The sequence below is a fragment of the Ceratotherium simum genome, chromosome 30, assembly GCF_057802395.1.
Source record: "Ceratotherium simum simum isolate JZ-2026a chromosome 30, ASM5780239v1, whole genome shotgun sequence".
NCBI lineage: Eukaryota > Metazoa > Chordata > Mammalia > Perissodactyla > Rhinocerotidae > Ceratotherium > Ceratotherium simum.
Window position 1 is genome coordinate 32,401,752 of NC_141929.1, and position 25,777 is coordinate 32,427,528.

At 41.4% G+C, this 25,777-nt stretch overlaps 1 protein-coding gene across 2 annotated transcripts in view; it reads right to left on the reverse strand.

Annotated features, from left to right (window-relative positions):
* The window catches only part of RBL2 (RB transcriptional corepressor like 2), a 52,007-nt gene extending 42,267 nt beyond the window's left edge, over nucleotides 1–9,740 (reverse strand). For both annotated transcript variants that reach the window (XM_087420253.1, XM_014788392.2), the window contains exons 1-4: nucleotides 9,409–9,740; nucleotides 6,982–7,112; nucleotides 3,646–3,846; nucleotides 1,250–1,314 (exon numbers count right to left, since the gene is read on the reverse strand). In XM_087420253.1, the coding sequence (XP_087276379.1) occupies nucleotides 1,250–1,314; nucleotides 3,646–3,846; nucleotides 6,982–7,112; nucleotides 9,409–9,648 (637 nt within the window). In that variant the 5' untranslated portion in view covers nucleotides 9,649–9,740. The remainder of the gene's footprint in view (nucleotides 1–1,249; nucleotides 1,315–3,645; nucleotides 3,847–6,981; nucleotides 7,113–9,408) is intronic.
* Between the last annotated feature and the right edge of the window lie 16,037 nt (nucleotides 9,741–25,777).

The following is a 25,777-nucleotide window of genomic DNA, read 5'->3' on the forward strand; positions in this document are numbered from 1 at the left end:
GTAACTAATGTAACTGTACTTTTCTTTAGATTACTAACAATCAGTTCTACATAGAAATTCAGAGAGGACAAAAAAAATAACAAAAATATATTTCACTGAATGCAAAACCTTGGGTGGATTAAGTAAAATAAGAAGGGAGAGAAAATAAATTGTATCTAAAGACATAGGATCAAGCACATTTATCTGAACAAGATGCAAAAAGTAATCTTAGCTACTCTGAGGGTGATCAGTCCCACTCAACTAAATAAGACATGTCTCATGAAAAACACAGCTCAAGATACTAGCACAGACACACTAATGTGTTTTCAGTCCATAATTCAGAAGAATAGCTTTGGATGGAAAAGATATGTAAGAACAAAATTAAAATATTTTCCATTTAATAAGAGAAGTTTGGGATATTGTAAAGAAATTCAAAAGATTCTTTTATGAACAGGCAATACTTAAAAAAGAATCTGGATGGCTATAGTCACCACGACAAAAAACAACAAATGTTGGAGAGGATGTGGAGAAACAGGAACCCTCATACACAGCTGGTGGGAATGCAAACTGGTGCAGCCTCTATGGCAAACGGTATGGAGATTCCTCAAAGAACTAAAAATAGAAATACCCCATGATCCAGCTATCCCACTACTGGGAATCTATCCAACGAACCTGAAATCAACAATCCAAAGAGGCTTATGCACCCCTATGTTCATTGCAGCATTATTCACTATAGCCAAGAAGTGGAAGCAACCTAAGTGTCCCTCAACTGATGACTGGATCAAGAAGATGTGGTATATATATACAATGGAATACTACTCAGCCATAAAAAAGACAAAATCGTCCCATTTGCAACAACGGGGATGGGCCTGGAGGGTATTATGTTAAGCGAAATAAGCCAGAAAGAGAAAGACAAACACTGTATGATCTCACTCATATGTGGACTATAAACCAACACATGGACAGAGAAAACTGTATTGTGGTTACCAGGGGCAGTGGGGGTGGGGGGTGGACACAAGGGGTGAAGGGAGACATATATATGGTGATGGACAAACAAAAATGCACAACCCAAAATTTTACAATGTTATAAACTATTAAAACATCAATTAAAAAAAAAAAGATTCTAAAAAAAAAAAAGAGAATCTGGGATTAAAACCCCTGAGAAATTTTTCAGTGAGAATCTTTTCCTGATCCACATTACAGGTTAACAAAGGTAGTACCTGAACACTTAAATAAACTAATATCTAAAGAAATATTACTTTTTTCTTACCTTTTGCATATATAAAAAGCACCCAACAAAAATGGAAAACTTCAGACACGGTACAGGGCTGTCGCCTTTGGGGGAGAAACAAGTCATGAGATAACAGAAGAATTAGAAAAAGACATCACAAATGACTATAAATTAGGTGAGAAAAAACCCCCACAGTTAGAGGGAGTGAGAGCAGATTCACTTCACATGTATAATGTGCAAGAAGTTCTGCTCCAACCAAATACTGGTAAGGAAATAGCTGGGAGCCAGGGAAAGAGTTCATCTCAGAAAGAAGAAAATTCTGAAGAACTATAAAAGCTTTTCAAGGTCAAGATAGGTAAAGTAGAAAATAAAATAAGTAACAACAATTCTTTAGATGACATCAGCAAGGCTAATGCTGCTTTAAGACGCATGTATGAGTCAGACATTTCCCCAATTTTTTTCCTCTATCCTAGCTGATGAATTCTAAACCCTCCCTCCCTAAAGATATTCTAGAACTTATCAAGTCACAAAAGGACTTTTTAATGTAAATTCTGGGCTTCCTATAATTTCTTATACTTCTATATCATCACGAGTACCTGCTGTATTTTGCCACGTTGTCTGCTAAAGGGAATTTCAGACCTGTTTTAGCTTGGGTTTTTACCAAAACCTCTGCCAATGTTTAGATAAGACATCTGTTATCTCCACATCCCAAAAGCCTTATTATAACAAGGTGCTTCTAAGAGAAGAATCGGGAGACTGGGGTTTATCCCGCACTGTCATTAGCTAAGTACACTTGCTCTCCATGTGCCTTAGTCTCTTCATCTGCTAAAAGCTTATTCTACTTGGGTATAATATTGTACTTAATTTACCCGTCCATGGCAAGGATTAAATGTCAGTGCTCTGCTTTAAAATTAGCTTTCCTGCCAGGCACATGATAAACTATCTAGTTTTGATGCCTACCAAGATAAACGTCAAACTTTTTGGCTTAACACTCAAGCCACTCTAAAAACTGGCTCTATAACTTGAGAACTCTAGAACAAACTTAACCTACTCCGCCAAATTTCATCTTGCTTTGCTGCTTCAGTGCCTTCATTCTTTATCCTCTGCATAGAAGGCTCTGTCTATATCTCCAAATTCACCTATTGAAATCCTACCCATTGTTCAAGACCTATTTCTACTTATTCCATGGAACCTTACCTGATTGGCTCATACAGAGTGGTTTATTTTTGCCTCAGAAGTCCTACATTTCTATTGTCTTTTGCATTTATATATGCCTCCTCTCCCTGAGTATACTGTACGCTCTGAAAAGACAGTGACTGTGGGTTTTTGGCCTTTTTAAATACCTGTGACCTACATAATACCTAACAAAGTACTTTACACAGTAAGTTCTCAATAAATACTTAGTGACAAACTTTCAAAGACTGGTGTGTGTGAGACGCAGTATAGAATTGTGGTGAAGCACAAGGGTTCTGCAGGCAGACTTCCCAGAGTTTCAATAACAGCTTCACACTTACTAACTGTGTGACCTTGGCCAAACCACTTACACCCTCAGGGGCTTATTTTCCCTCACCTGTAACAACAGTATTAACCTGATAAAGTTGTCAGAGGGATTATTTTTAAAGCTGCTCACTTACTGTAAACATCCTTTACAATTTGGGAAAAGTTTTATTTTGAAAGAGAAGCAAACATTATTCATTCAATTATAACAACTCCTTTTCCCTATTTTTCTTGTCAACATTTTTCTAGTTCTATTTTAAGAACAAATTCCTATTTCTACTTTATGAAAAAACTTTCATGATAAAGGTAGAGAATTTGTATCCCATAACTGCCCCTATCTATCAGGAAAGATGGAAAATACTGAGCCAGAGTTAAGTTTATAGACTTTGCAGACATGATCAGAAAGCACAAATTCCTAATCATTTCAGTTCTCCTATTCTCTTCCCAGTTCAGTTTCTCTACTCTTGACTGGTTGTAAACATCAAAATACATAGAGAAGTCATTTCAGGGAGATTATTTATTACACAGTTTGACATAAAAGTCAAATAGTATAAATAGTCAATATATATTACAATATATAGAAAATAATAGAAATAGTCAATATAGTCAATAATGGAAAATTAAGTGGTCCAATTCTATACCCAAGGTGGCTAATTGGTGAAAACAGCTAAGGTCTGACTTTTGTATTTTTGGTTGCTTACATGAAAAGGGAAAGTTCACGTAAACAAAGAGCCCATACATTTTGCAATATGGAAGAAGCCAAACTCTTCATGGCCAACGCACAATGAAAAGCAAGAAATTAATTAAAAGAAAGCTATTGGAGAAAAAGATTATGAAATCACATTTGTTTTTTAAGACTAGAAAAATAAACTGAGGGATCAAAACTGTGGCACAGACAGACAAATGTATATTCCTGACTAACAAATATAAAAACATACCGCTGTTTTCTTCCTCTTTGTTGTCGAGGGTGTTCCTCCTGAGGATATTTAAAAATGTCCTGGAAAATGGGTTCATATTTCTTAAAAATTACAGCAGAAACAGTGAAGTTTCTTTCTAATCTCTCAGTACGTTCTCTGAAATGTTGGGGTAGATTTGCCATGTCTTCCCACTTCTTCATCTTGTTAAAAAATTCAATTAAGCTGAAATTAAAAATAAAAAATGAGATATTTTCATAATTAACACAAAGATAAAGTATACAAATATAGGTAATTACAAGTAAATAAAAATTAACTCATTAAATTGTATTGCTTTTAGACAGTGATATAAAATCACAACACAAGTGCCTCTGACTAGCTTGATCTCTTACAGATTGGTTTATTTCTCTGATCTTCCTAATCTACTTTTTTTCAGAGATTACCTGAGGGTTTTTAAAAAAATTATGAAACATAAAAATACAAAATAAATAATAATTAACCAGAGTAACATAACCAATATTCATGTACCCAAATGCCAGATTTAACAAATATTAACATATCGAGGACCCGCCTGGTGGCACAGCAGTTAAGTGCGCATGCTCCGCTTAAGCGGCCCGGGTTCGCAGGTTCCGAACTCTGGCGCACACCGGCGCACCGCTTGTCAAGCCATGCTGTGGCAGCATCCCATATAAAGTATAGGAAGACGAGGACAGATGTTAGCCCAGGGCCAGTCTTCCTCAGCAAAAAGAGGAGGACTGGGCCGGCTCCGTGGCTTAGCGGTTAAGTGCGCGCGCTCTGATGCTGGCGGCCCGGGTTCAGATCCTGGGCACGCCCCAAGGCACCACTTCTCCGTCCAACCCGAGGCCGAGTCCCACGTATAGCAACTAGAAGGAGGCGAACCTATGACATACAACTATCTACTGGGGCTTTGGGGGGAAAAAAATGAATAAATAAAATCTTTAAAAAAAAAAAAAAAAAAAGAGGAGGACTGATTGGGGGCTGGCCCCATGGCGTAGCGGTTAAGTGCATGCGCTCTGTTGCTGGCAGCCCGGGTTTGGATCCTGGGTGTGCACGGATGCACTGCTTGTCAGGCCTTGCTGTGGCAGCATCCCATATGAAGTGGAGGAAGACAACCACAGATGTTAGCCCAGGGCCAGTCTTCCTCAGCAAAAAAAAAAAAAAAAAAAGAGGAGGATTGGCATGGCTGTTAGCTCAGGGCTGATCTTCCTCACACACACAAAAAAAGAGGAGGATTGACATTGGATGGTAGCTCAGGGCTGATCTTCCTCACCAAAAAAAAAAAAAATACATATATATATATATATATATACACACACACACACACACACACGGAATAAATTTTGCCATGTTTGCTTTAGGTTCTACAGAAACAGCCAGAGTTCTCATTTGTACTCCTTCCCAATCTCATTTGCCACTCTTCTTCCCTGAAGATAACCACCATTCTAAGGTTAGTCTGAATCCTTCCATCCATGTTTTTATACTTGCTGTACTTACTACTTACTATACTTACTATATGGATATATATGTATCCATAAACAGTAAGTACTATCTTTTGTATGTGTGGTTTTAAAATTTTATATAAATTGTATCATACTGTAAGTAGCATTCTGCAACTTGCTTTTTCATTCAATAATGTTTCTGAGATTAACGCTGATACATGTAGATCTAATTCATTCATTTTAACTGCTAAAAATATTCCTTCATATGAACTACCATGATTTTTTAAATTCATTCCCCAATTGAGGTTTCCAATTCTTCATTATAACAAAAAAATGCTGTAATGAACACATTCTTACACAGGTATGTAAGAATTTCTTTAGAGGCTACCCCAAGAAGTAGAATTGCTGAGTCAGAAAAGGTGCATCTTCAACTTTACTGGATACTGCCAAATTTCCTACTAAAGTGACTGTGCCAAGTTATACTCTCACCTGTGTATACTAACAATACAGAGGTCCTGTTTCCCTACATAATGACCAAACTTGGTATTATCAGACTTCAAATCTCCCCAATCTGATGAGAATGAAATGTTACCTTGTTTTTACTTTGAACTTCCTTGATTAGTAGCGAGACTGAACATCTTTGCCTATATGTATTAGCTATGTGAGTTTTGGCCTTTGTGGAATCATATTCTTTACCCTTTTTAGTTGCTGTTTGTCAATTATTTAACCATTTGATAGTAGTTCTTTATATAATTCTGGATACTGATCTTTAGTCAATTATATGCATTGTAAATATCTTCTCCCAATCTGCTCTTTGTTTTTAATCCATTAGTCCATTATGGCAGAAAAGTAAATAATCTGAACCCATAGGTAAAAATTTAAAGATAAAAATTGAGTTTTTGAAATGGAAATAAAACTGAAGCCCGGATTGTATTACTTGCATTAAAATGTTAGATAACTTTAGTTTACTATAGTTTTTCATGATGATTCCATAATTTGATCTTTGCTTCTAAAGTTCCTCGTCTGTCACTTAACTGGATTACTCTGCCTCCATTTCTCTTCTTTGTAATGATTATACATTTGCAACTTATTTAAGTCCACTTCTGCAGGATTACAGCCCAGGTGTTCAACTCTTTACGCACTGCCTCTTGTTCTTAAGCCTAAATATAACTCAGGATGGAGTTCAAGGTTAATAAATAGAATACAGCCGAAATATTACATTTCTTGTTAATTATTTTAATAGTAAGTGATTTTTTAAACCATTAGGTCCATAAATTTTGACAGTGGTATTTCCCCCAAATTGCCAAACATCCTTTTCCCACCAATCTTTAATAAGCCATAAGAGAAAATTCACCCAAAAGGCACAAATAGTAAATGTAATCAATTAAATTACACAACAGATAGAAAAAGCAATTTCTGCCTCTTCTTTAAAACATTACTTGACCTTTTCTATAATAGATTATAATAGTGTTGCTTATCTCCCGAAGAGGAAACCGAGAAGTATTTACATGTTCCGTATATAAGTGCTGTGCATGCAGTTCAAAGTTTAATACCATATAATATTTTATTTACCTTTTCAGTCCAGAGTATTTCCTAAAGTTTATCAATAACCTTATTTGGAATTCTCCCCATATTACACAATGATGAGTCAAAACCTTTAATAGTCAACTCTTCATACAAGTGCCTAATACCTTAAAATTTAAATATTTTTCACCAAAGAAGCAAAATAGAATGGATACTAACTTAGATGTGGTAAAGGGAAACCATGACCTAGCTTCTAAATTCAGCACTCCATAGGTACAAATGCTCAGAAAACGATGAACAAAGAGAATTCTTACTATCACTGTGATTTATGAGCTTTTAATGAGTCACACTACTTTTCAAATTCTAACATAATTACCTCTGCTCTGAACATCGCAGGATTCTAGTTAAAGATACATAGTTTCCTTCAACTGTCCCTTTGCTGACAGTTGGCACAGATTTTCTGCAAGCCACATATAAGGCACATGCTAACCAATGAAGATCATTTCCCTGTAAAATAAAAGAAAATTGATTTTTACCTAATGAGCTATAGATATTTCAATATAAAAAAATTCTTACGTTTAAATTGAAAGTGTTATTTATATGTTTGTGGGAAACTGTATTTTCAGTGATGGCTGATCCCATGTTTCTTCTCATAAGGTAACATTGATGTTGTTCCACTGAGAGGGAGGAGTCTGTGTTTCCTTACTTTGAACTGTCTCAGCCAATAGCACAGGTGGAAGTGATACCACGTAACTTGCAAGATCATAAAAGGCAATACAGATTCCACCTGGCTCTGTCTCTCAGGACATGTGCCTTGGCAGTGCGAACATGGGAGCAGAACACCCTGGGCAAACTACTTAACAGTCACAGAGGCTCAATTTTCTTATCTGAGGACTGTGAGAATTAAATGAGTGACAAGTATAAAGCATAGAAAATACAAGAAATCAAAAGATACAATTCGATAACCAGTATTCTGTGTTAAATATCCATGAGCTTTATTTTCCATTGTACACTTCCATGAGCCTGACATCCCACAATATCTTACAGAATACCTGACTACAAGCTCCACAAGGGCAGGAATTTTTACATTTTGTTCACTGCTCTATTCCCAGCACCTACAAAAGTGGCAAAGAATAGGTGATTGAGAAATATTCACTAAATGAATAAATATTCATTCATTTATTGAGTAAACTGAGCTAAGAATCTGAGATCAAAGTCTTAAAAAAGTTGAGTAATCAAACGTGTTTTCAGAAATAATTTACTAACCATCTATTATTTGTCACTTGCTTATATAACACAGGACTTCACAGGACTTAACCTCTGTGAGTTGAAATACGTCAACTATATGGTGATAACGCTTGTTCTATCTAATTTAGATAGAACCTCAGGATTATCCTGAGGGTAAAATAAGAGCTTATTTTGAGGCAATTACACCCATCACCAAAAAAAAAGTCTTTCTCTCTGCCTGACCACAGGAACCACTGAGAAATAAATAGGAACATGGCCTTTTCAGCCTGATCACCTAAGTATATGATAGAGCTTTGTAAATTCTAAAGCACTGTCTATATGAGCGCTTTATGTGCCAGAAACTACACACTACCTGATTTAACCTTCGGAATGGCTCTGTGAGGTAGGTACAAATATCTCAAATTTACACAGCACAAAAGTGAGTTTTGGAGTGGTTAAGTAAATTGTCCAGAGTCACCTAGGTCTGTCAGGTTCTAAAGCCACTGTATTACTAGCTTTTCTTTCCTTCTCTTTTTTTGTAGATATAACAATGGGGAGAAGAAATCGAATTAAAATTCTATTGATGCAAGAATAAATAAAAAAAATAAGCCGAGTGAGTGACACGTTGGCAAAAACACCCTGTTACAGTCAAATAATACCTTGGGTTAGGCCTTCTCATTCTGAGCCTATTTGCCCTACTCTTTCCCCAAACTGTAAAACAACCTAAGAAAATCATGCGGCCTCCTGTTTAAATGCCACCCACACGGGCAGTCAAACAGCTAATAAACAAGACAGACTTCCGCGTCCCTTCCCATTGGCCCATGACGGGGAGGTGCCTACGGAGTGGAGCCTCACTGGCTAGAATGGCTATTTTTCTCATCTGCAGGCCCGCCCGAAGAAAGGGGCACAACACGCCTAAATCTCAGCGACTCTGAGAGTCCTGTGCAAGGCCTGGGGCCATCAAAAGCTCCCCAAAGTCGTTGCAGTCCTGACGGCCTCGTGACAAAGCGGGGCGTGTCTATATCCAGCTGGGCAGAAAGTCCATTTCCTTCGCCCTGGGGAAGATTCGTCTTTGTTTACACCTCCGTAAACACAGCCCGCATCTTAACGCGTTTACGCAAACCGATGCCAAGCCCGGACAAAGGCCATTTGGCGCCGTCGGAAAGAAGTGCAGGAGAAGCCCACAAACCCGGCGCGAACACGGGCAGGTCCCCCGCCCTTCCCCGGGCGGTCCTGACACCCGCACCTGTCTGTCCTGCCAAAACGGTGGCTGTATTTTTGTAATCGTGACCCCGGCACGACCTCAGCCCCGCGCTGCTACTTTAGGGCAAGAGGTGACCCCGCTCGGAACCCGGCAGGGCAGAGCCGCGAGGCGGGTTCACCGTCGGGGCCGCTCAGAGCTCTGCCAGAGCCGGGTTCCCAGGCGCAGAGGGCTCCCACCCCTCTCCAGGGGACCCGGGGACCCGCGCCCGCCGGAGGACCCCGCGGGCGCCGAGCGGCCAGAGGCGAGGCCCCTCCCCGCCGCGGGGCGCGCCCACTAGGCCCGGAGAGGCGCCCGTCTGCCCCCCGGGCGCACCTCCAGCGTGTAGCTCTCGCTCATGCTCCGGTAGCTGTCCCAGGCCTCGGCCCGCGCCGCCTCGTCCATGTTGAGGCGGCTGCACAGCTCGTCGAACCGCTGCTGGGTCTGAGGGGCTGGCGACCGGGCTGGCTGCGCGGCGTCCTCCGCCTCGCCGTCGTCGTCCTCCTCCTCATCCGAGGCTGCCGCCGCCGGAGGAGGAGGCGGGGGCGGCGGCGACTGGTCGCCTCCCGATGGCATAGCGCACCCCTGGACGGCCGGTCCTCAGGTGAGCTGAGGGCCCGGGCCCGCAGCCATTCAAACCGCGACGCGCCCGCCTGTCGGCCGCCCGCACAGCCACTGCGCCGCCCCCAACGGCGCTGGACCTCACTTAGGCACCCGTAGTTCTGCGCACGGCCTGCTGGGAAATGTAGTCCAGGCCGGAGGCTCGCGGGGGTCAAAAATCATCTTTAAAAAATCAGCTCGCGTACTCTTTTTTTTGGCTGAAGTGAAAGCAGCTTCTGTACATGTTAAGTGCTACCTCTTCATCGTGAGACCATCCATCAGGGCTATGCTGAAGACAAAACATCCAAGGAACATTGGCATGTGAAGGTTTAGTGTCCACGGTGTCACCAGAAATAACATTCATCGCCTGAGTGTCCTTATGTAAATAATAAGGATAATAGAAAGGGCCTATATGCCTAAGTTCAAATTTAGGCTTCACTCCTAATTTATAGTTCTTTGCTATGTTTTAATTTTATCTGAGCCTTTCAAATAATTATTGGATTTTTTTTAAAGCGGTAATTCTTTTTTTCCCCATGGGGCAAATTTACATTCACTATAAGTGACATATTCGTACTACCCTCAGTCACCCAACTGGCTTAATTTTATTCCTTTCTTTTTATTTTTCTTTCTCCTTTCGTATCTATAGTGAACTTGAATCACTATTTCAAATCTTCTTTGATTTATAAATGGGTAGATTATAAAACATTTTCATGCTTGAGGAGGTGTAGGCACTGCTGTTTTGCTGTGGGGTCACTTCTCTCTCTCTTCACTGACCCTTTGAACCAGCCACCATGCTGTGAGGAAGCCCAGGTCACTTGGAGAAGCCTATTGTCAAAGATAAATAAAGCCAGACATTAGTAAAGGGGTGAAAACAGATTTTATTCAGCCACTACTAACAGTGAGGGAAAGAACTCAGATCCATTCTGATTTGGCAGAGGCAACTGGGTGATTTAAAGAGAGAATGAAGGAGTAGGGGTGGGGAGAGTGCAGAGCTCAAGCAAAAAACTACACAGAGTTGGTGAGTGTAAATGTGACTAGGCCAGCTGTGTCTGCTAGCTGGCAATTTGTTGAAGTTAGGATTCTATCCTCCCACAGAGACTGGGAGACAGAGGCCCTATCCTTCCTAATGATTACATTTCAAAGGGATGGTTTTCAGGTCATTGAGAAAGACACTCCTGATTTGTAGGAGATACATATACATCTCAAAGGAACAGAGGAAGGAGTCACAACTGTAAGCCCTTTCTAGTAAATGCTATAAGAAAGGGCGGTCCGGGCCCTAGCATCAGGCATTGGCTGGAACAAACTGTAAGTTCTGGCAGCGCTGAGCTTTCTCAGGCAGTCATTTTATTGGGGAGTTGGAGTCAAGCTAGGCCACAGCCGTATGCTGCTAGAAGCCGTGCCTGAGTTGGGTCATCTCTTAGTACAGAGGTTTGGACAAGAGCTCTGCAGTTCTCACCAAGTGCACAGGACCGGGGGCCCCTGGTCCTCAGCCCAGCCATGTTGGATGAGCCAGTTTGGAAGCAGATCTTCCAGCCTTCCATCAAGCTGTCCCAGCTAATGCTGTATGGAGCAGAGATGAACCTTCCCACTGATCCCCGTCCAATTTGTGGGCAAAGGAAATTATTATTATTGTTTCAAGTCATGAAGTTTTAGGATGGCTTGTTATGCAGCAATAAATAATCAAACACCTGTTAAGTGTAAGACATGTATTTATCAATTATCATGAAAGAAAAAAAATCACTCAATAATTGAGTGTTTTTCTTGGTAATTTTTTATGCCTCCACCAGTCTCTCCAATAGATTAAATTTGTTTAACCTTAAAAAGCTAAAATTACTTATGTATACACGTGGAATACCACTCAGCCATAAGAAACGATGAAATCCAGCCATTTGTGACAACATGGATGGACATCGAGGGTTTTATGCTAAGTGAACTAAGTCAGAGGGAGAATGATCTCACTCACAAGTAGAAGATAAAAGCAACAAACGATCACAAAGAGACAAAGATTGGATTGGTGGTTACCAGAGGGGAAGGGAGGAGGGAGGAGAGCGAAAGGGATGACTAGGCACATGTGTGTGGTGATGGGTTGTAATTAGTTTTTGGTGGTGAACATGATGTAATCTATGCAGAAATAGAAGTATAATGATGTACACCTGAAATTTATACAATGTTATAAACCAATGTTACAAACCAATGTTACCACAATAAAAAAAATTAAAAAGCTAAAATTACTTAAGAATTGACAACATTCCTTCAAAAAAAGAGATAGGTTTTAAGTCAGAGCCACTTTTTTTTTTTTTTTTGTGAGGAAGATCAGCCCTGAGCTAACATCCATGCTAATCCTCCTCTTTTTGCTGAGGAAGACCGGCTCTGAGCTAACATCTATTGCCAACCCTCCTCCTTTTTTTCCCCCAAAGCCCCAGTCGACAGTTGTATGTCACAGCTGCACATCCTTCCAGTTGCTGTATGTGGGACGCGGCCTCAGCATGGCCGGAGAAGCGGTGCGTGGGTGCGCGCCCGGGATCTGAACCCCGGGCCGCCAGCAGCGGAGCGCACGCACTTAACCGCTAAGCCACGGGGCCGGCCCAGAGCCACTTTTGATGATGGAGATTAACTGACTTGGACATAATTTTTGAGCAAGTTCTTAAGAAAAGAGTTGAAATTAGATTCTTAGACTATGCTTAACAAACACTTATTTCTCTTATCTTATCTCCTTCTTCCAGAAGTTCGAGTGGCCATCTTAAAACACAAATCTGATCACCTCTTGCCTCCGCTTAAATGGTTTCCTGCTGCTCTTCTCAGGAAGTCAACACCCTGACAGCCTACAGGTTGCCTGTCTCCGTGCTCTCTCCCACACTTCCCCCGCATCTTCAATCACTCCTTCCATCAGTGAAGTACCACCTGAGATGTCAGTTTCTCAGACAGCCCTATTAAATATTCTCATGGCACTTATTATAATCATAATGAATTATTTACATGTTTATGTTTCATGTCTATCATCCTCACTATGCTTTAAGATCTATGAGAGGAGCAACTGTGTCTCTTTAGTTCCATTCTGTGACCTTAGAGCCTACTTATGGTGCCCGGCATGTTATTGACTCACCATTATATTTATTGAATGAATGACTGCTTATGATAATTAAGATATATCTTCTTCTTATTAGAGCCTTAGATTTTGTGCATGTAAAATCCTTACTCATGTTGTGATCTGATAGCCCAATAGAATGTCTGACTGTAAATGAAGTCGCCTAAAAATAAACTTTGTTTACATTATATTTATCACTTAAAATACATGAGAACTGTGAAACTTTGCCAACAAACACACACAGGTCTTCAAACTTTTTGATCATGTCTCCCTAAAAGATATAACCTTCTAGAATATCTTAGTGTTGACATCTAATTTTTTTTTTTTTTTTTTTTTGCTGAGGAAGATTCACCCTGAGCTAACATCTGTGCCAGTCTTCCTCTATTTTGTATGTGGGTCGCTGCCACAGCGTGGCCGCTGAAAAGTGGTGTAGGTCCACACTTGGAACCACACACGGGCTGCCAAAGCAGAGCATGTCAAACTTAACTACTAGGCCATCGGGCCAGCCCCGAGATCTAAAATGTTTCATTAAAAGTGTGATCACGTGCAAAGGATGTAATATCCAGCATGTAACTATAAACCTTTTAAAATAAAACCTTTTAAAATAAACTTTAAATATATCCAATGGAATCTAAATATCATGATTTGATACTCACTGTCATCCAATTTTAAAAATACATGAACAAAACTTCTCTTTAACAATTGGAAATTTTCTATCATTCCATTTTCTCTTTCCCCTCATATTCCCGTTCCTACTATCCCAACAAAATGTTATCCTAATATGTTTTGTGCTTGAAAGTCCTTTATTGATCTCTTTCAGATCTCCTTTCAGCAAAAATGTACAGACAAATTAATTTGTTTTAGTATCCTTCTGTTCATTCTTTTATGTCAGATTCATTGAGGTCTAATTTGCATGCAGTAAAATTCACTCTTTTATATGTACAGTTCTATGAATTTTGACAAATAGATACAGTCACGTCCACCACAAACAAGAACACTTCCGTCATCCTGAAAGTTTCCTTGTGCCCCTTTGTAGAAAAACCAACCTCACATAGCCCCTGGTAACCACTAATCAGTTTTCCGTCCCCATAGTTTTGCCTGTTTTCCCAAATGTCATAGAAACATAATCATAAAATATGTAGCCTTTGAGTCTGGCTTCTTTGAAGATTTTATTTATTTTATTTTTTCCCCCCAAAGCCCCAGTGGATAGTTGTATGTCGTAGCTGCACATCCTTCTAGTTGCTGTATGTGGGACTCGGCCTCAGGGTGAACGGAGAAGCGGTGCCTTGATGCGCACCCGGGATCCGAACCCGGGCCACCAGCATCGCAGCGCGCGCACTTAACCACCAAGCCACAGGGCCGGCCTAGTCTGGCTTCTTTGAATGTAGCAAATTGCCTTTCAGATTCATCCAAGTTGTTGCATGTGTCAGTAGTTCATTCTTTTTTATTGATAAGTAGTCTTCTGTTGTATGAATGTACCAACGTTTCTTTATCCATTCACCAGTTGAAGACATCTTGGTTGTTTCCAGTTTTTGGTGATTATGAGAAAATCTACTGTAACATTTACGTATAGGTTTTCGTGTGACACGAGTTTTCATTACTCTTGGGTAAATACCTAGGAGTATGTTATGGACTGCATGTGTCCCCCCAAAATTCATATGTTAAAGCTCTAACCCCCAATGTGATTGTATTCTGAGATAGGGCTTTTAGTAGGTAATTAAGGTTAAATGAGGTCGTAAGTGCAGGGCCCTAGTCCATAGGATTGGTGGCCTTATAAGAAGGTGCCCAGGCAGACTAAGACAGAGTGGTATTACTGCACTGCATAGTAAATGTTAAACTTTATAAGAAACTGCCAATTTTTTTGCTAAAGTGGCTCTATCATTTTGCATTCCCACCTACTTTGAAATTTAAATTTATTTTCTGTGATCATGAAGCTATAAGTGTTAAATTCCTTTCAGATTGAGTGATTAGATGGCTTTTATTGAGACTATGGCTTCAACTGTGTTTGCAGTTTGTTTATGTGTCTCCCATAAACATTCAAAAAAAAGAAAAAAAAAAGTGCTGCTGCCAGCAAAAACTGTTCATTTGTTTTGAATTTCCACTTGAGGCTGCTATCTACTCAGGCAGGCTCAGGCCAATTTATATTTCACCTGGTATGTGAAGAGTCTCTTGTTGAGACCTGAGTTAACTGGCATTTTATTTGTGATTAATTCCAGTCAGGTGTTTGTGTCCCATATAGACTGATACCACGAGCCCAGCAGGTCTACCCCGCAAACCAGATTTGCTTATTGCGAATGAGGATCTGCCTGCCAAAAATTCAATCCACCGTATAAACTACAATTAGCTAAATTTAGTGCCCAGGGAAGCCTTGGCAATCTGGAATAAACACAGCCTGCCCTTTTAGCTCTTTCTGTCATTATAAACAATTATTGCCTTATGATGCCTACAAGGCGTGTTGGAGGGGATATTGGGCTACATACCATCAACTGCTCTGTACTGCTGAGTTTTTAAACACTTTGTCTATTTTTTTCTTCTTTCTTGCATTCAGGCTATAAGATGTTTCTTTTCACTGGGGTCACCATATGACATTTTGGTAACCCTTTTTCTCCTCTCTTTTATTGAGGAAGGGATACTTGCAAACTAGGTAACTGAGGTGGCTGGGAATGTGTATCCAGGTAAGGACCAACAGGCCACGAGTGAGGGCCTTGCTTTCAATGGAGGGCATAGACGTTAGTGATTGAGTTTAAGAAATCAGCCTTGACCACAAAAGACCCCAAATAGCAAAAGCAATCTTGAGAAAGAGGAACAAAGCTGGAGGCATCACACGTCCTGATTTCAAACTATAGTACAAAGCTATAGTAATCAAAACAGTGTGGTACTGGCATAAAAACAGACACATACATCAATGAAACAGAATAGAGAATCCAGAAATAAACCCACGCATATATGGTCAATTAATTGACAACAAAGGAGCCAAGAATATACAATGAGAAAAGGGTAGTCTCTTCAATAAATGGTGTTGAGAAAACCAGACAGCTACATGCAAAAGAATGAAACTGGACCACTATCTCATACCATACACGAAAATCAACTCAAAATGGCTTGAAGGCTTGAACATAAGACCTAAAATCATAAGATTCCTAGAAGAAAACATAAATGGTAAGCTCCTTGATATTGGTCTTGGCAATGATTTTTTGGATTTGACATCAAAAGCGAAGGCAACAAAAGCAAAAATAAACAAGTGGGTCTACATCAAACTAAAAGGCTTCTGCACAGCAAAGAAAACCATCAACAAAATGAAAAGAAAATATTTGCAAGTCATATATCTGATAAGAGGTTAATACCCAATATATATGAACAACTCATACAATTCAACAGAAACACAATCTCATTAAAAAATGGATAGAGGGTTTGAATAGACATTTTTCAAGAGAAGATATACAAATGATCAACAGATACATGAAAAGGTGCCCAAAGTCATTAATCATCAGGGAGATGCAAATCAAAACCACAATGAGATATCACCTCACACCTGTCAGGATGGCGATTATCAAAAAGACAAGAAATGATGGGTGTTGGCAGGATGTGGAGAAAAGGAAACCCTTGTGCACTGTTGGTGGGAATGGCTACTATGGAAAACAGTATGGAGGTTCCTCAAAAAATTAAAAATAGAACTACCATATGATCCAGCAATTCCACTTCTGGGTATTTATCCAAAAGAAACAAAATCACTAACTTGAAAAGATATCTGCACCCCTATGTTCATTGCAGAATTATTTACAACACTTACAACAGGGAAAAACCTAAGTGTCCATCAATGGATGAATGGATAAAGAAAATGTGGTATATATATGTACACATATATAATGGAATATTATTGAACCATAAAAAAGAAGGAAATCCTGGGGCTGGCCCAGTGGTGCAAGTGGTTAAGTGCACACGCTCCACTGAGGCGGCCCAGGGTTCGCTGGTTCGGATCCCGGGCACACACCGACACACTGCTTGTCGAGCCATGTTGTGGCGGCGTCCCATATAAAGTAGAGAAAGATGAGCATGGATGTTAGCCCAGGGCCAATCTTCCTCAGCAAAAAAAGAGGAGGATTGGCATCAGATGTTAGCTCAGGGCTGATTTTCCTCACACAAAAAAAGAAAAAACAAAAAGAAGGAAATCCTGCCATTTGTGACAACATGCATGAATCTTGAGGGTATTATGCTAAGTGAAATAAGTCACACGGAGAAAGACAAATACTGTATGATCTCATTTATATGTGGAATCTGAAAACAAAAACAAACACATAGATTTAGAGAACATATTGGTAGTTGCCAGAGGCAGGGGATAGGAGATGGGTGAAATGGCTGAAGGTAGTCAAAAGGAACAAATTTCCACTTATAAGATAAATAAGTCCTGGGGCTGTAATGTACAGCATGGTGACTACAGTTAACAATACTGTATTGTATATTTGAAAGTTGCTAAGAGAGTAACCTTAAAAGTTCACATCACAAGAAAAAAAAAATTTGTAACTATGTGTGGTTATGGATATTAGCTAAACTTATTGTGGTGATCATTTCACAATATATACATATATCAAATCACTATGTTGTATACCTAAAACTCATACAGTTATATGTCAATTATATCTCAATTTTAAAAAAAAGAATTTAATAAAAGAAATCATTCTTGGTTGTTCAGAGGTTTGGTTCTTGGGGTCTGATCATTCATTCATTCATTTAGCCAGAGCCTGCCATCCATCCATTCAAATATTCAACGAATCTTTAGTGAGTGCCCACTGTATGTCAAGTGCTTTGCCGAGCACTGAGAGTAGAGTAGTGAATGAGACAAGCATGGACTTTGCCCTCACAGAGCTTGTGATCTTGTGGGGAAAGCAGACCTAGAACAAGTGATTGTCAAGTGTGAATAAATTATAAAAGAAAAATTGGGGGAGCTATAGGAGCGCATCACAGGAGACCTTAACCGTGTGTGTGTGTGTGTGTGTGTGTGTATGCAGGGGCAGGGGTGGGGTTGACTGGGTGGATGGAGGAGGACAAAGGCTTTCCTTTCATCCCCTTCATTTCCCTGATGGGAAATCTGAAAGTCATAGCTAGAGGAAGGGAAGAAGCGTTGGCTTCAGGTGGAGGAGAAAGCTTATGCAAAGACCTTGAATCAGGCAAAAGCATGGGTGGTTCTGGGAGTTGAAGGAATGTGAAGGTGGTTTAAGTGTAAAAAGCAAGGGGAGAAAGGCATGAGGTGGAGGTAGAGATAAAGTCAAAGGCCTGGTCAAGATTTTGGACTTGATTCTAAAGGTGATTAAGAGCCACTTAAGGTTTAAGGTTAGGGAGGGCAGTGACACACCTCTTTCCCCAAAACCTGGAACAGTGTTTAGCACTAAAACTAAAAGGTGTTCACCAAATATTTATTGACTAAACACCTAGCTTGACTTCCAGGCCACAGCCGAAGTCCATGAGGCCCCGTGCTCCTGAGACAAACCCAACCACGCTGATTAGACTGATTTCCTCAGCCGTTCAAAAATGTAAACCCTTCCAGTCTTTCCTCTCTCTGAGTTACTTCAGCCAGGATGAAATCTCCCTCTGCTTCACTACCGCCCAGTCCTTTCACTGTGCCCTCTGGAACTCCTAATGTTTCCTTATATCCCACAGGCTTCACGGCCAGGAGCTGAGACTGTGTCCTCTCTGCTGCCCACTGCGCCTAGCGGACCTCACCTCTATCCTCGTGCCGTCGAAGCTCACGCTCTAAGCCCATCATCTCCATCCCCTTCTGTCAGGAAATAGTAACGTTCTTCCAGCTGATCAGGGCACAAAACTTTGGAGTCATCCTTGATTCCTCTTCCTGGCACCTGCTACATGCAATCCATCTGCAATTTCTGTCAGCTCAGTCTTCAACGATTCAAAACCTAACCAGCTCTCACGCCTCCATTGCCGATCCTCTGATCCAAGCTTCCGTCATCTCTTACCGGCTTTACCACAGTTTCCTCCCGTCTGGTCTCCCTGCTTCTGTCCTTCCTTCTACTACAATTTCTTCCCAACATAGAAGCTGTGATAGTTAATTTTACGTGTGAACTTGGCTGGGCCACTGTGCCCAGATAGTTGGTCAAACATTATTCTCGATGATTCTGTGAGGGTGTTTCTGGATGAGATTTACATTTAAATTGGTGGACTTTGAGTAAAGCCAATTGCCTTCCACAATGTGTGTGGCCTCATCCAATCAGTTGAAGGCCTGAATAGAACAAAAAGACTGACATCCCCTGAGCAAAAGGGAATTCTGCCAGAGACAGCCTTCAGACTTGAACTGCAACATGGGCACTTCTCCGCATCCCCAGATTTTAGACCTGCCAGCCTCCATATCATGTGAAGCAATTCCTTAAAATCTCTTTCTCTCTCTCTATATATAGATAGATATAGACAGAATGTATATATACAGTGTATATATATATTCATGTGGTTCTGTTTCTCTGGCAAACCCTGACTAATACAGCAGCTAAGGTGACTTTTTAAAACAGTAGGTCATATCCCATCTCTCTTCTGCTCAAAATGCTTCAATGCTTCCCATTTGATTCAGAATAAAAACCAAAATTGAGAAAATGGCCTTGTAAGGTCCTGCAGGATCTGCCACACCTACCCACCTCCTTAAGCACATCCCCTGCACCCCCTCCTTCTGCCACTTTAGCCTATATAAATAAAGACACAATGCACACAGATTTGCAATGTGTCAGCCTATAGATGGTGTGGTTTTTTTCCTCTCGTGAGGAAGACTGGCTCTGAGCTAACATCCGTTGCCAATCCTCCTCTTTTTGCCGAGGAAGATTAGCCCTGAGCTAACACCTGTGCCCATCTTCCTCTATTTTGAATGTGGGATGCCGCCACGGCGTGGCTTGAGGAGCAGTGCCCGTGAACCCCGGGCCCCCGAAGCGGAGTGTGCAAACTTAACCACTATGCCACTAAGCTGGCGCCAAAGATGGTGTTTTTAAAGTCATGAGATTGGGGGGCGATGACCAAGGGAGTGAGTGGAGAAGAGAAGAGGAGGAAAGACTGACTCCAATGTTCCAGGGTCTGAGAGAAGAGGAGGACAAGGGGAGATGGAGGCGTGAGCAATGAAGAAGGAGCAAAACAAGACAGCGTAGGGCCGGCCTGGTGGCTTAGCGGTTAGGTGCGCGCGCTCCGCTGCTGGCGGCCGGTTGGGATCCCAGGCACGCGCCGACGCGCTGCTTCTGCGGCCATGCTGAGGCCGCGTCCCACATACAGCAACTGGAAGGATGTGCAGCTATGACACACACTATCTACTGGGGCTTTGGGGGGAAAATAAATAAATAAATAAAATCTTTAAAAAAAAAAAACACCATAAAAAAAGACAGCGTGTGTCCTGGAAGCTAGGCGAGGAAAGAGTCTCCAGGCGGAGGGGGTGAGCACCCTGTCTAACGGTGCTGATGATAGGCGACGACTCACAGATGAGCGTGGGATTTGGTAACAATGAGGACACGCCTGCAAGGGCAGTTACAATGACTGGTGAGAGAAAACCTGACTGGGGCGGGTTTCACAGGGCTTGGGAGGAGAGAACTGAAGTGCAGAGAACTCATTTGCTGCAGAAGGGACAAATAGTACAGGAGCTGGAGAGGGCTGTGAGGTCAGAAGAGTTGGGTTGTTGGTTGTTTGATTGCTGTTGTAGTGAGAGGGGAGAAACAACAGCATGTTTGGTGTTGATAGAAATGATTCAGATCTCTGAATTCCTGCTCCCTCCTGCTTCCTGTTTTCTTTAAGTGGATGAAGTAACTTGTCTCCAGGAAGAATCCACTGCCTGTGCCCTGGACCCCCTCCTCGCCCACCTTCTCAGGAGTCTTTGGCAGTTGATCCCTCACTCAACGTGCTCCATGATAAAACCCAAACCCGAACATATTTCAGATTCCTTTTGAGAGCCTACCATACCCAGCTTTGAGGGTAGATTGGCTGTGAAAGAAATTAGTTGCCTAATTTCACTCTCGTTTCCTTGCTCCCCACTAACTCTGATCTAAATTCTCCTTGCTGCTCTCCATCCAGGAAATTTCTTGTCTCTAATCCAGTGGCTATGTTTCTATCTTCCTCATATTTGTCTGCTGTCTCCCACTGTAACTCTCCTTCATTTTTCTGATGGCCTCTGAGGAACCCACACTCCTGATCTCCCTCCTCTGCTGTCTCCTTTTTTGCCTCTCTCGGGCCTCTGTCCCTGGACCTCTTCTCTTTCACTCTACCTTCCTTCCCAAGGCAATCTCACCCATTCCCTTGGCTTTGATCATCATCACTATGTGACTTCCAAATTCATCTCCGGCTTAGACCTTTCTTCTGAGTTCCAGTCAAAGTGCCTGCTCAGCATCTCTACTTGCACGGTTCGTGGATGCTACAAAACAAACATGTCCAGAATACACTCCTGATCTTCCTCCCCAGATCCACTTCACTGCTAGCCTCATTAAATCTCATTCCTGGAACCACCACCACTCATCCAGTTGTTCAAACCAGAGACCTGGGAGCCATCCTTGAGTCTTCCATCCATTAAGTCACCAAGTCCTATCCAGATAGACGATCAATCAATCAATCAATCAGTATGATAGATATAGATATATCCTATTAGTTCTGTTTCTCTGGAGAAAACTCTTGTTGAATCCTCACAACAACTCTGCGGTAGACAGTATTTTGTCTAAGGCCACATAGGTAGCAAGAAGAGTAGTGCAGGGATTCAAATCCAGGTGGTCTGGCTTTGGGTTCTATTCTCCTAACAGTGACAGAAGTGCTATTTTAGACAGGATGGTCAGAGAAGGCCTCTCCGACAAAGTGACATTTGAGCTGAGACCTGAGGGAAGTGAGCGAACAAGCTACGCAGAGATTTTGAGGAAAAGCACTTCAGTACAGGAACTAGTGAATACAAAGGATTTGAGGTGCGTGCGTGTTGGTGCATTTGAGAAATGGCAAGGAAGTTAGTGTGTCTGGAGCAGAATGACAAGGGGAAGAGAGGTAGGAGCTGACATCACAGAGGGGATGTGGGGGCTGGCCTTGCAGATTCTCACAGGCCAGGGTGAGGACTTTGGCTTTTGCCCTGATTGCAGTGAGACACCAGAGGAGGGTTTTGAGCAGAGAACTGACATAGTCTGGCTTATGATTTTAAAAGATCACGTTGGTTGCTGTGCATAAAACAGGCTGCAGGGCGAGTGAGGGCTGAAGTGGGCAGATCAGATAGGAGGTTTTGCAGTAGTTCAGATGAGAGATAATGGTGGCTGGGACCAGAATGGTGATGGTAGAGGTGGTGAAGCGCCCAGATTCAGGTAATACACATACACACACTCATATGCCAGCACGCGCGCACACACACACACACACACACACACACTTCATTGTGAAATAATTTATATATACAGAAAAAAATAATAAATAAGTAAAGTGTATAAAAACAAAAATGTTGAAAGAATAATACATAATAAAACCAATGCTCATGTAACCACCACCCAAGTTAAGAACTGTAAGTACCTTGGAAGAGCCCAATGGGCCATCCACAATACCATCCCTCATTCTCCAAGAGGTAATCACTAATATAATTATGTTAGTAATTCCCATGATGTTCATTATAGTTTAACTACTTATACATTTATCTCTAAACAATATAGTGCTGTGTTTTGAAAACCCGAGTAGCAAGCACAAACATAGCTGTGTCAGGAAAGTGCAGTGTTGCCTTTCCTGCCTGGATGAAGGTCCCAGGAGCAGAGAAGCTGATCAGGGGCTCGGGGACAAGGTCTGGCTGTACCTTCTCGGGGGGTTTGTGAGGGCACCTGGGGGGAAGTCAGTGGGCAAGGTCATGAGTGTGTCCTGGGAAAGACAGGGCTCCCCACCGCTGGAGGATCTGGTAGGGCGGGTGCGAGTCAGGGGCTGGATGTCCAGCAGGAATACGGTCAGAGGAAGTGGGCTGCTCTGTCCGTTCAGTTGTAAGCTCGCCAAAGGCTCCTCCAGCTCCCAGGAATGGGGCAAGACCAACACTGCGTAGGGTGAAATGAGTGTCCTCAGCTACTGAGGCCGGCAGGGCACAGCATGGAGAGCAGGAACTCATCAGCCCACGGTGAAGACAAGCTGAGTGCAGAGAAGAATCCAAGGTACCTTACCAGCGCATCCTGTCCCAGAATTAAAAAGAGGGTACAATGGCAGCAGGGATCTTTGTGATGACATGCCGGTTTCTGGAGTCACACTGCTCCAGTATTGGTGGCCCTACCTGTCCCTCATATTTGTCTTCCTCATATCTGGAAATGATGATGTGTTTTGGTGTGGGTTTATTTTCATTCATTGTGCTGGATATTCAGAAGTAACTCATGTCCTGCAATTCTAGGAAATTCTGTTGAATTATTTAGTTCATGGATATTCCTTCTTTTGTTTTCTCTATTGTCTTTTTCCGGAATTCTTATTTTTTGAATATTGGACCTTCTAAATTGCTCTTACAATTTTTTTCTTTATTTTCCATCTCTTTGCCTATTTTCTGAAACACTTTCTCAACTTAATATGCCTGTGTAATATTTCTATTGCATTTTCATTTCTGCTATAATGTTTTTACTTTCTGACTTTTTGTTCCTTGAATTATATATGTATATATTCTGTTTTTATATATATGATACATATGCTAATATACATTTTTTCCTCTTCTTTTTTCTTCCCATGGATGCAGTATGTTCTCATCTCTTTGAAGACTTTTGGAAAGATTTCTTCTCTCTGCGAAGTTTCTTTTCCTTGCTCTTTTGTGTTTGTCTGTTTAGGTTTCTATCTTCTATGTTAAAAGTTTTCCTCGGATGTCTGGTAGATCTTGGCAATCTGCTCATAATTAAAAATTGGGGAAGAAAAAGCTGATAGATGTAAATGGACACAAGGTTTCTTTTCTAGGGTGATATAAATGTTCTAAAATTGGACTAGAGTGATGATTATACAACTCTTAAATATACTAGAATCCATTGAGTATGATGGGTAGATTTGTGGTATATAAATTATACTTCAATAAAGCTATTTAAAAAAAAACTAATAGGAAGCTCTGAGTACGTGAGTAGAGCTTGATGACTGTAGGGCAAGGTTTTTCAACATTGGGACTACTGACATCCTGTACCTAATAATTCCTTGTTGTGAGATGTCAGGTAGGGACTGTCCTGTGCATTATAGGATGTTTAGCAGCATCGCTGGTATTGACCCAGCAGATGCCAGTGGAATACCTCCTCCTGCAAGTTGTGACACCAAAAATGTCTCCCAATATTACCAAATGTCCCCTGAGGAGGAAAATTGCCCCCCACTGAGAACCACTGCTGTAGGGTAATCAGAGTGTGTTTATTTGTTGGGAAACCCTCATGAAAATAGCTTTTTAAGTATTTTCTCAGGAGAAAACTAGTCAGATTCCCCAGGGAAGTGTCTCAATCTCCTGCTGGAAAATATGAGTCTGAATGCTAGAATTCCGGGAGCCAGGTAGGGGAAAATGGCTCATGATATCTGCATTAAGCTTTTAATATCAGTCACTTAATCCTTTTGTCTTCATATGGTACCCACATCCTTGCCTGTGCCAGGAGTCTCCTAGTCCAGAAACACCTCTTAAAATAATAGACCTCTAGACCTCTGCTAATAAGACAGAGGGACAGTCAGTGGCAATGAATGAAGAAGGGGTTCTAAGGCTTTAACTTTTTCTGTAAACAGCCGCTTTTTTATCCTTAGTTGTAGATGAATTCAGTGCTGCTTGTTCCCAGAACTTTTCAGGAAACAGAAATGTAACTTGAGTTAGTTTTCAGCTTTTCTTACTGCTAATTTGAGACTTAGCTTTTTTTTTGAGTCTTACATCAATTTTCACTGGTCTATTTTCTCTCCAATTTCTGAAATTCTGCAATTGTTATTTTTTTCCTGTACTATGGGTTTGTCATTTACAAAAATCCTCTTTACTGCAATTTAGTGGAATTTATAAGAATGCAACATTATATGCATACATGCAATCCACCACCCTAATCCAGAAAATTATACAGAATTAACAGTATTTGTTGATGGCTTGGATGTAGAGGTGTGGGGGCCAGGGCGTCAAGGATGACAAAGGTGTTAGGTCTAAGCAACTACAAGTGTGGAGGAGAGTAATCAAGAGTCTAGTTTTGGACATGTTAAACTTGAGATATCTTTTGGACATCTACATGATGTCATGTAGCAAATGAGGTATACGAGTCTGGAATTTAAGTGGAGGTCAAGGATGAGAAACAAATTTCGGAGTCTCATCATATAGATGGATTTACCAGTGAAGACTGGAGGAGATCCCCTTGGGAGTGAATGCACAGAGGAGGAAAAGAGGTTCCAGAACTGTTGCTTTTCCTCTTGGTCCCCAGGGACGGCCCTTAGTCGCAGGAGCTGCTAGCTAGTCTGAGCCTCATGAATCAGCCAAGGGGTAGGTGGAGGGGGCTGAGGTTTTCACATCTCAGTAGGAGCTCCATGGAGGCCAGGCTGTTTGAGCTATGACAGAGGAAAATGTGGGTGTTTATTAAGGTAAAATTAAAAAGATTTTACATTGAGTTTGTAACTTTTACTTTCTTTAATTTTTTAAAAGCAACTTTATTGAGATACAATTCACATACCATAAAATCACCCATTTAAAGTATACAATTCAGTAGTCTTAGTGTATTCAGTTACACGACAAACCAAAATCTATTTTAGAATATTTTCATTATCCTGTAAAAAAACCCCGTACCCTGGGCCAGCCCAGTGGCGTAGTGGTTGGGTTCACGGGCTCCGCTTCGGGGGCTTGGGGTTCGCAGGTTCGGATCCTGGGTGCAGACCGATGCACTGCTTGTCAAGCCATGCTGTGGCAGGCGTCTCATATAAAGTAGAGGAAGATGGGCACGGATGTTAGCTTGGGGCTAATCTTCCTCAGCAAAAAGGGGAAGATTGGCAACAGACGTTAGCTCAACCCCAGTCTTCTTCACCAAAAAAACACCAAAACAAAACACCCCATATCCATTAGCAGTCCAATGCCCCCAGCCTTCGACAACCACT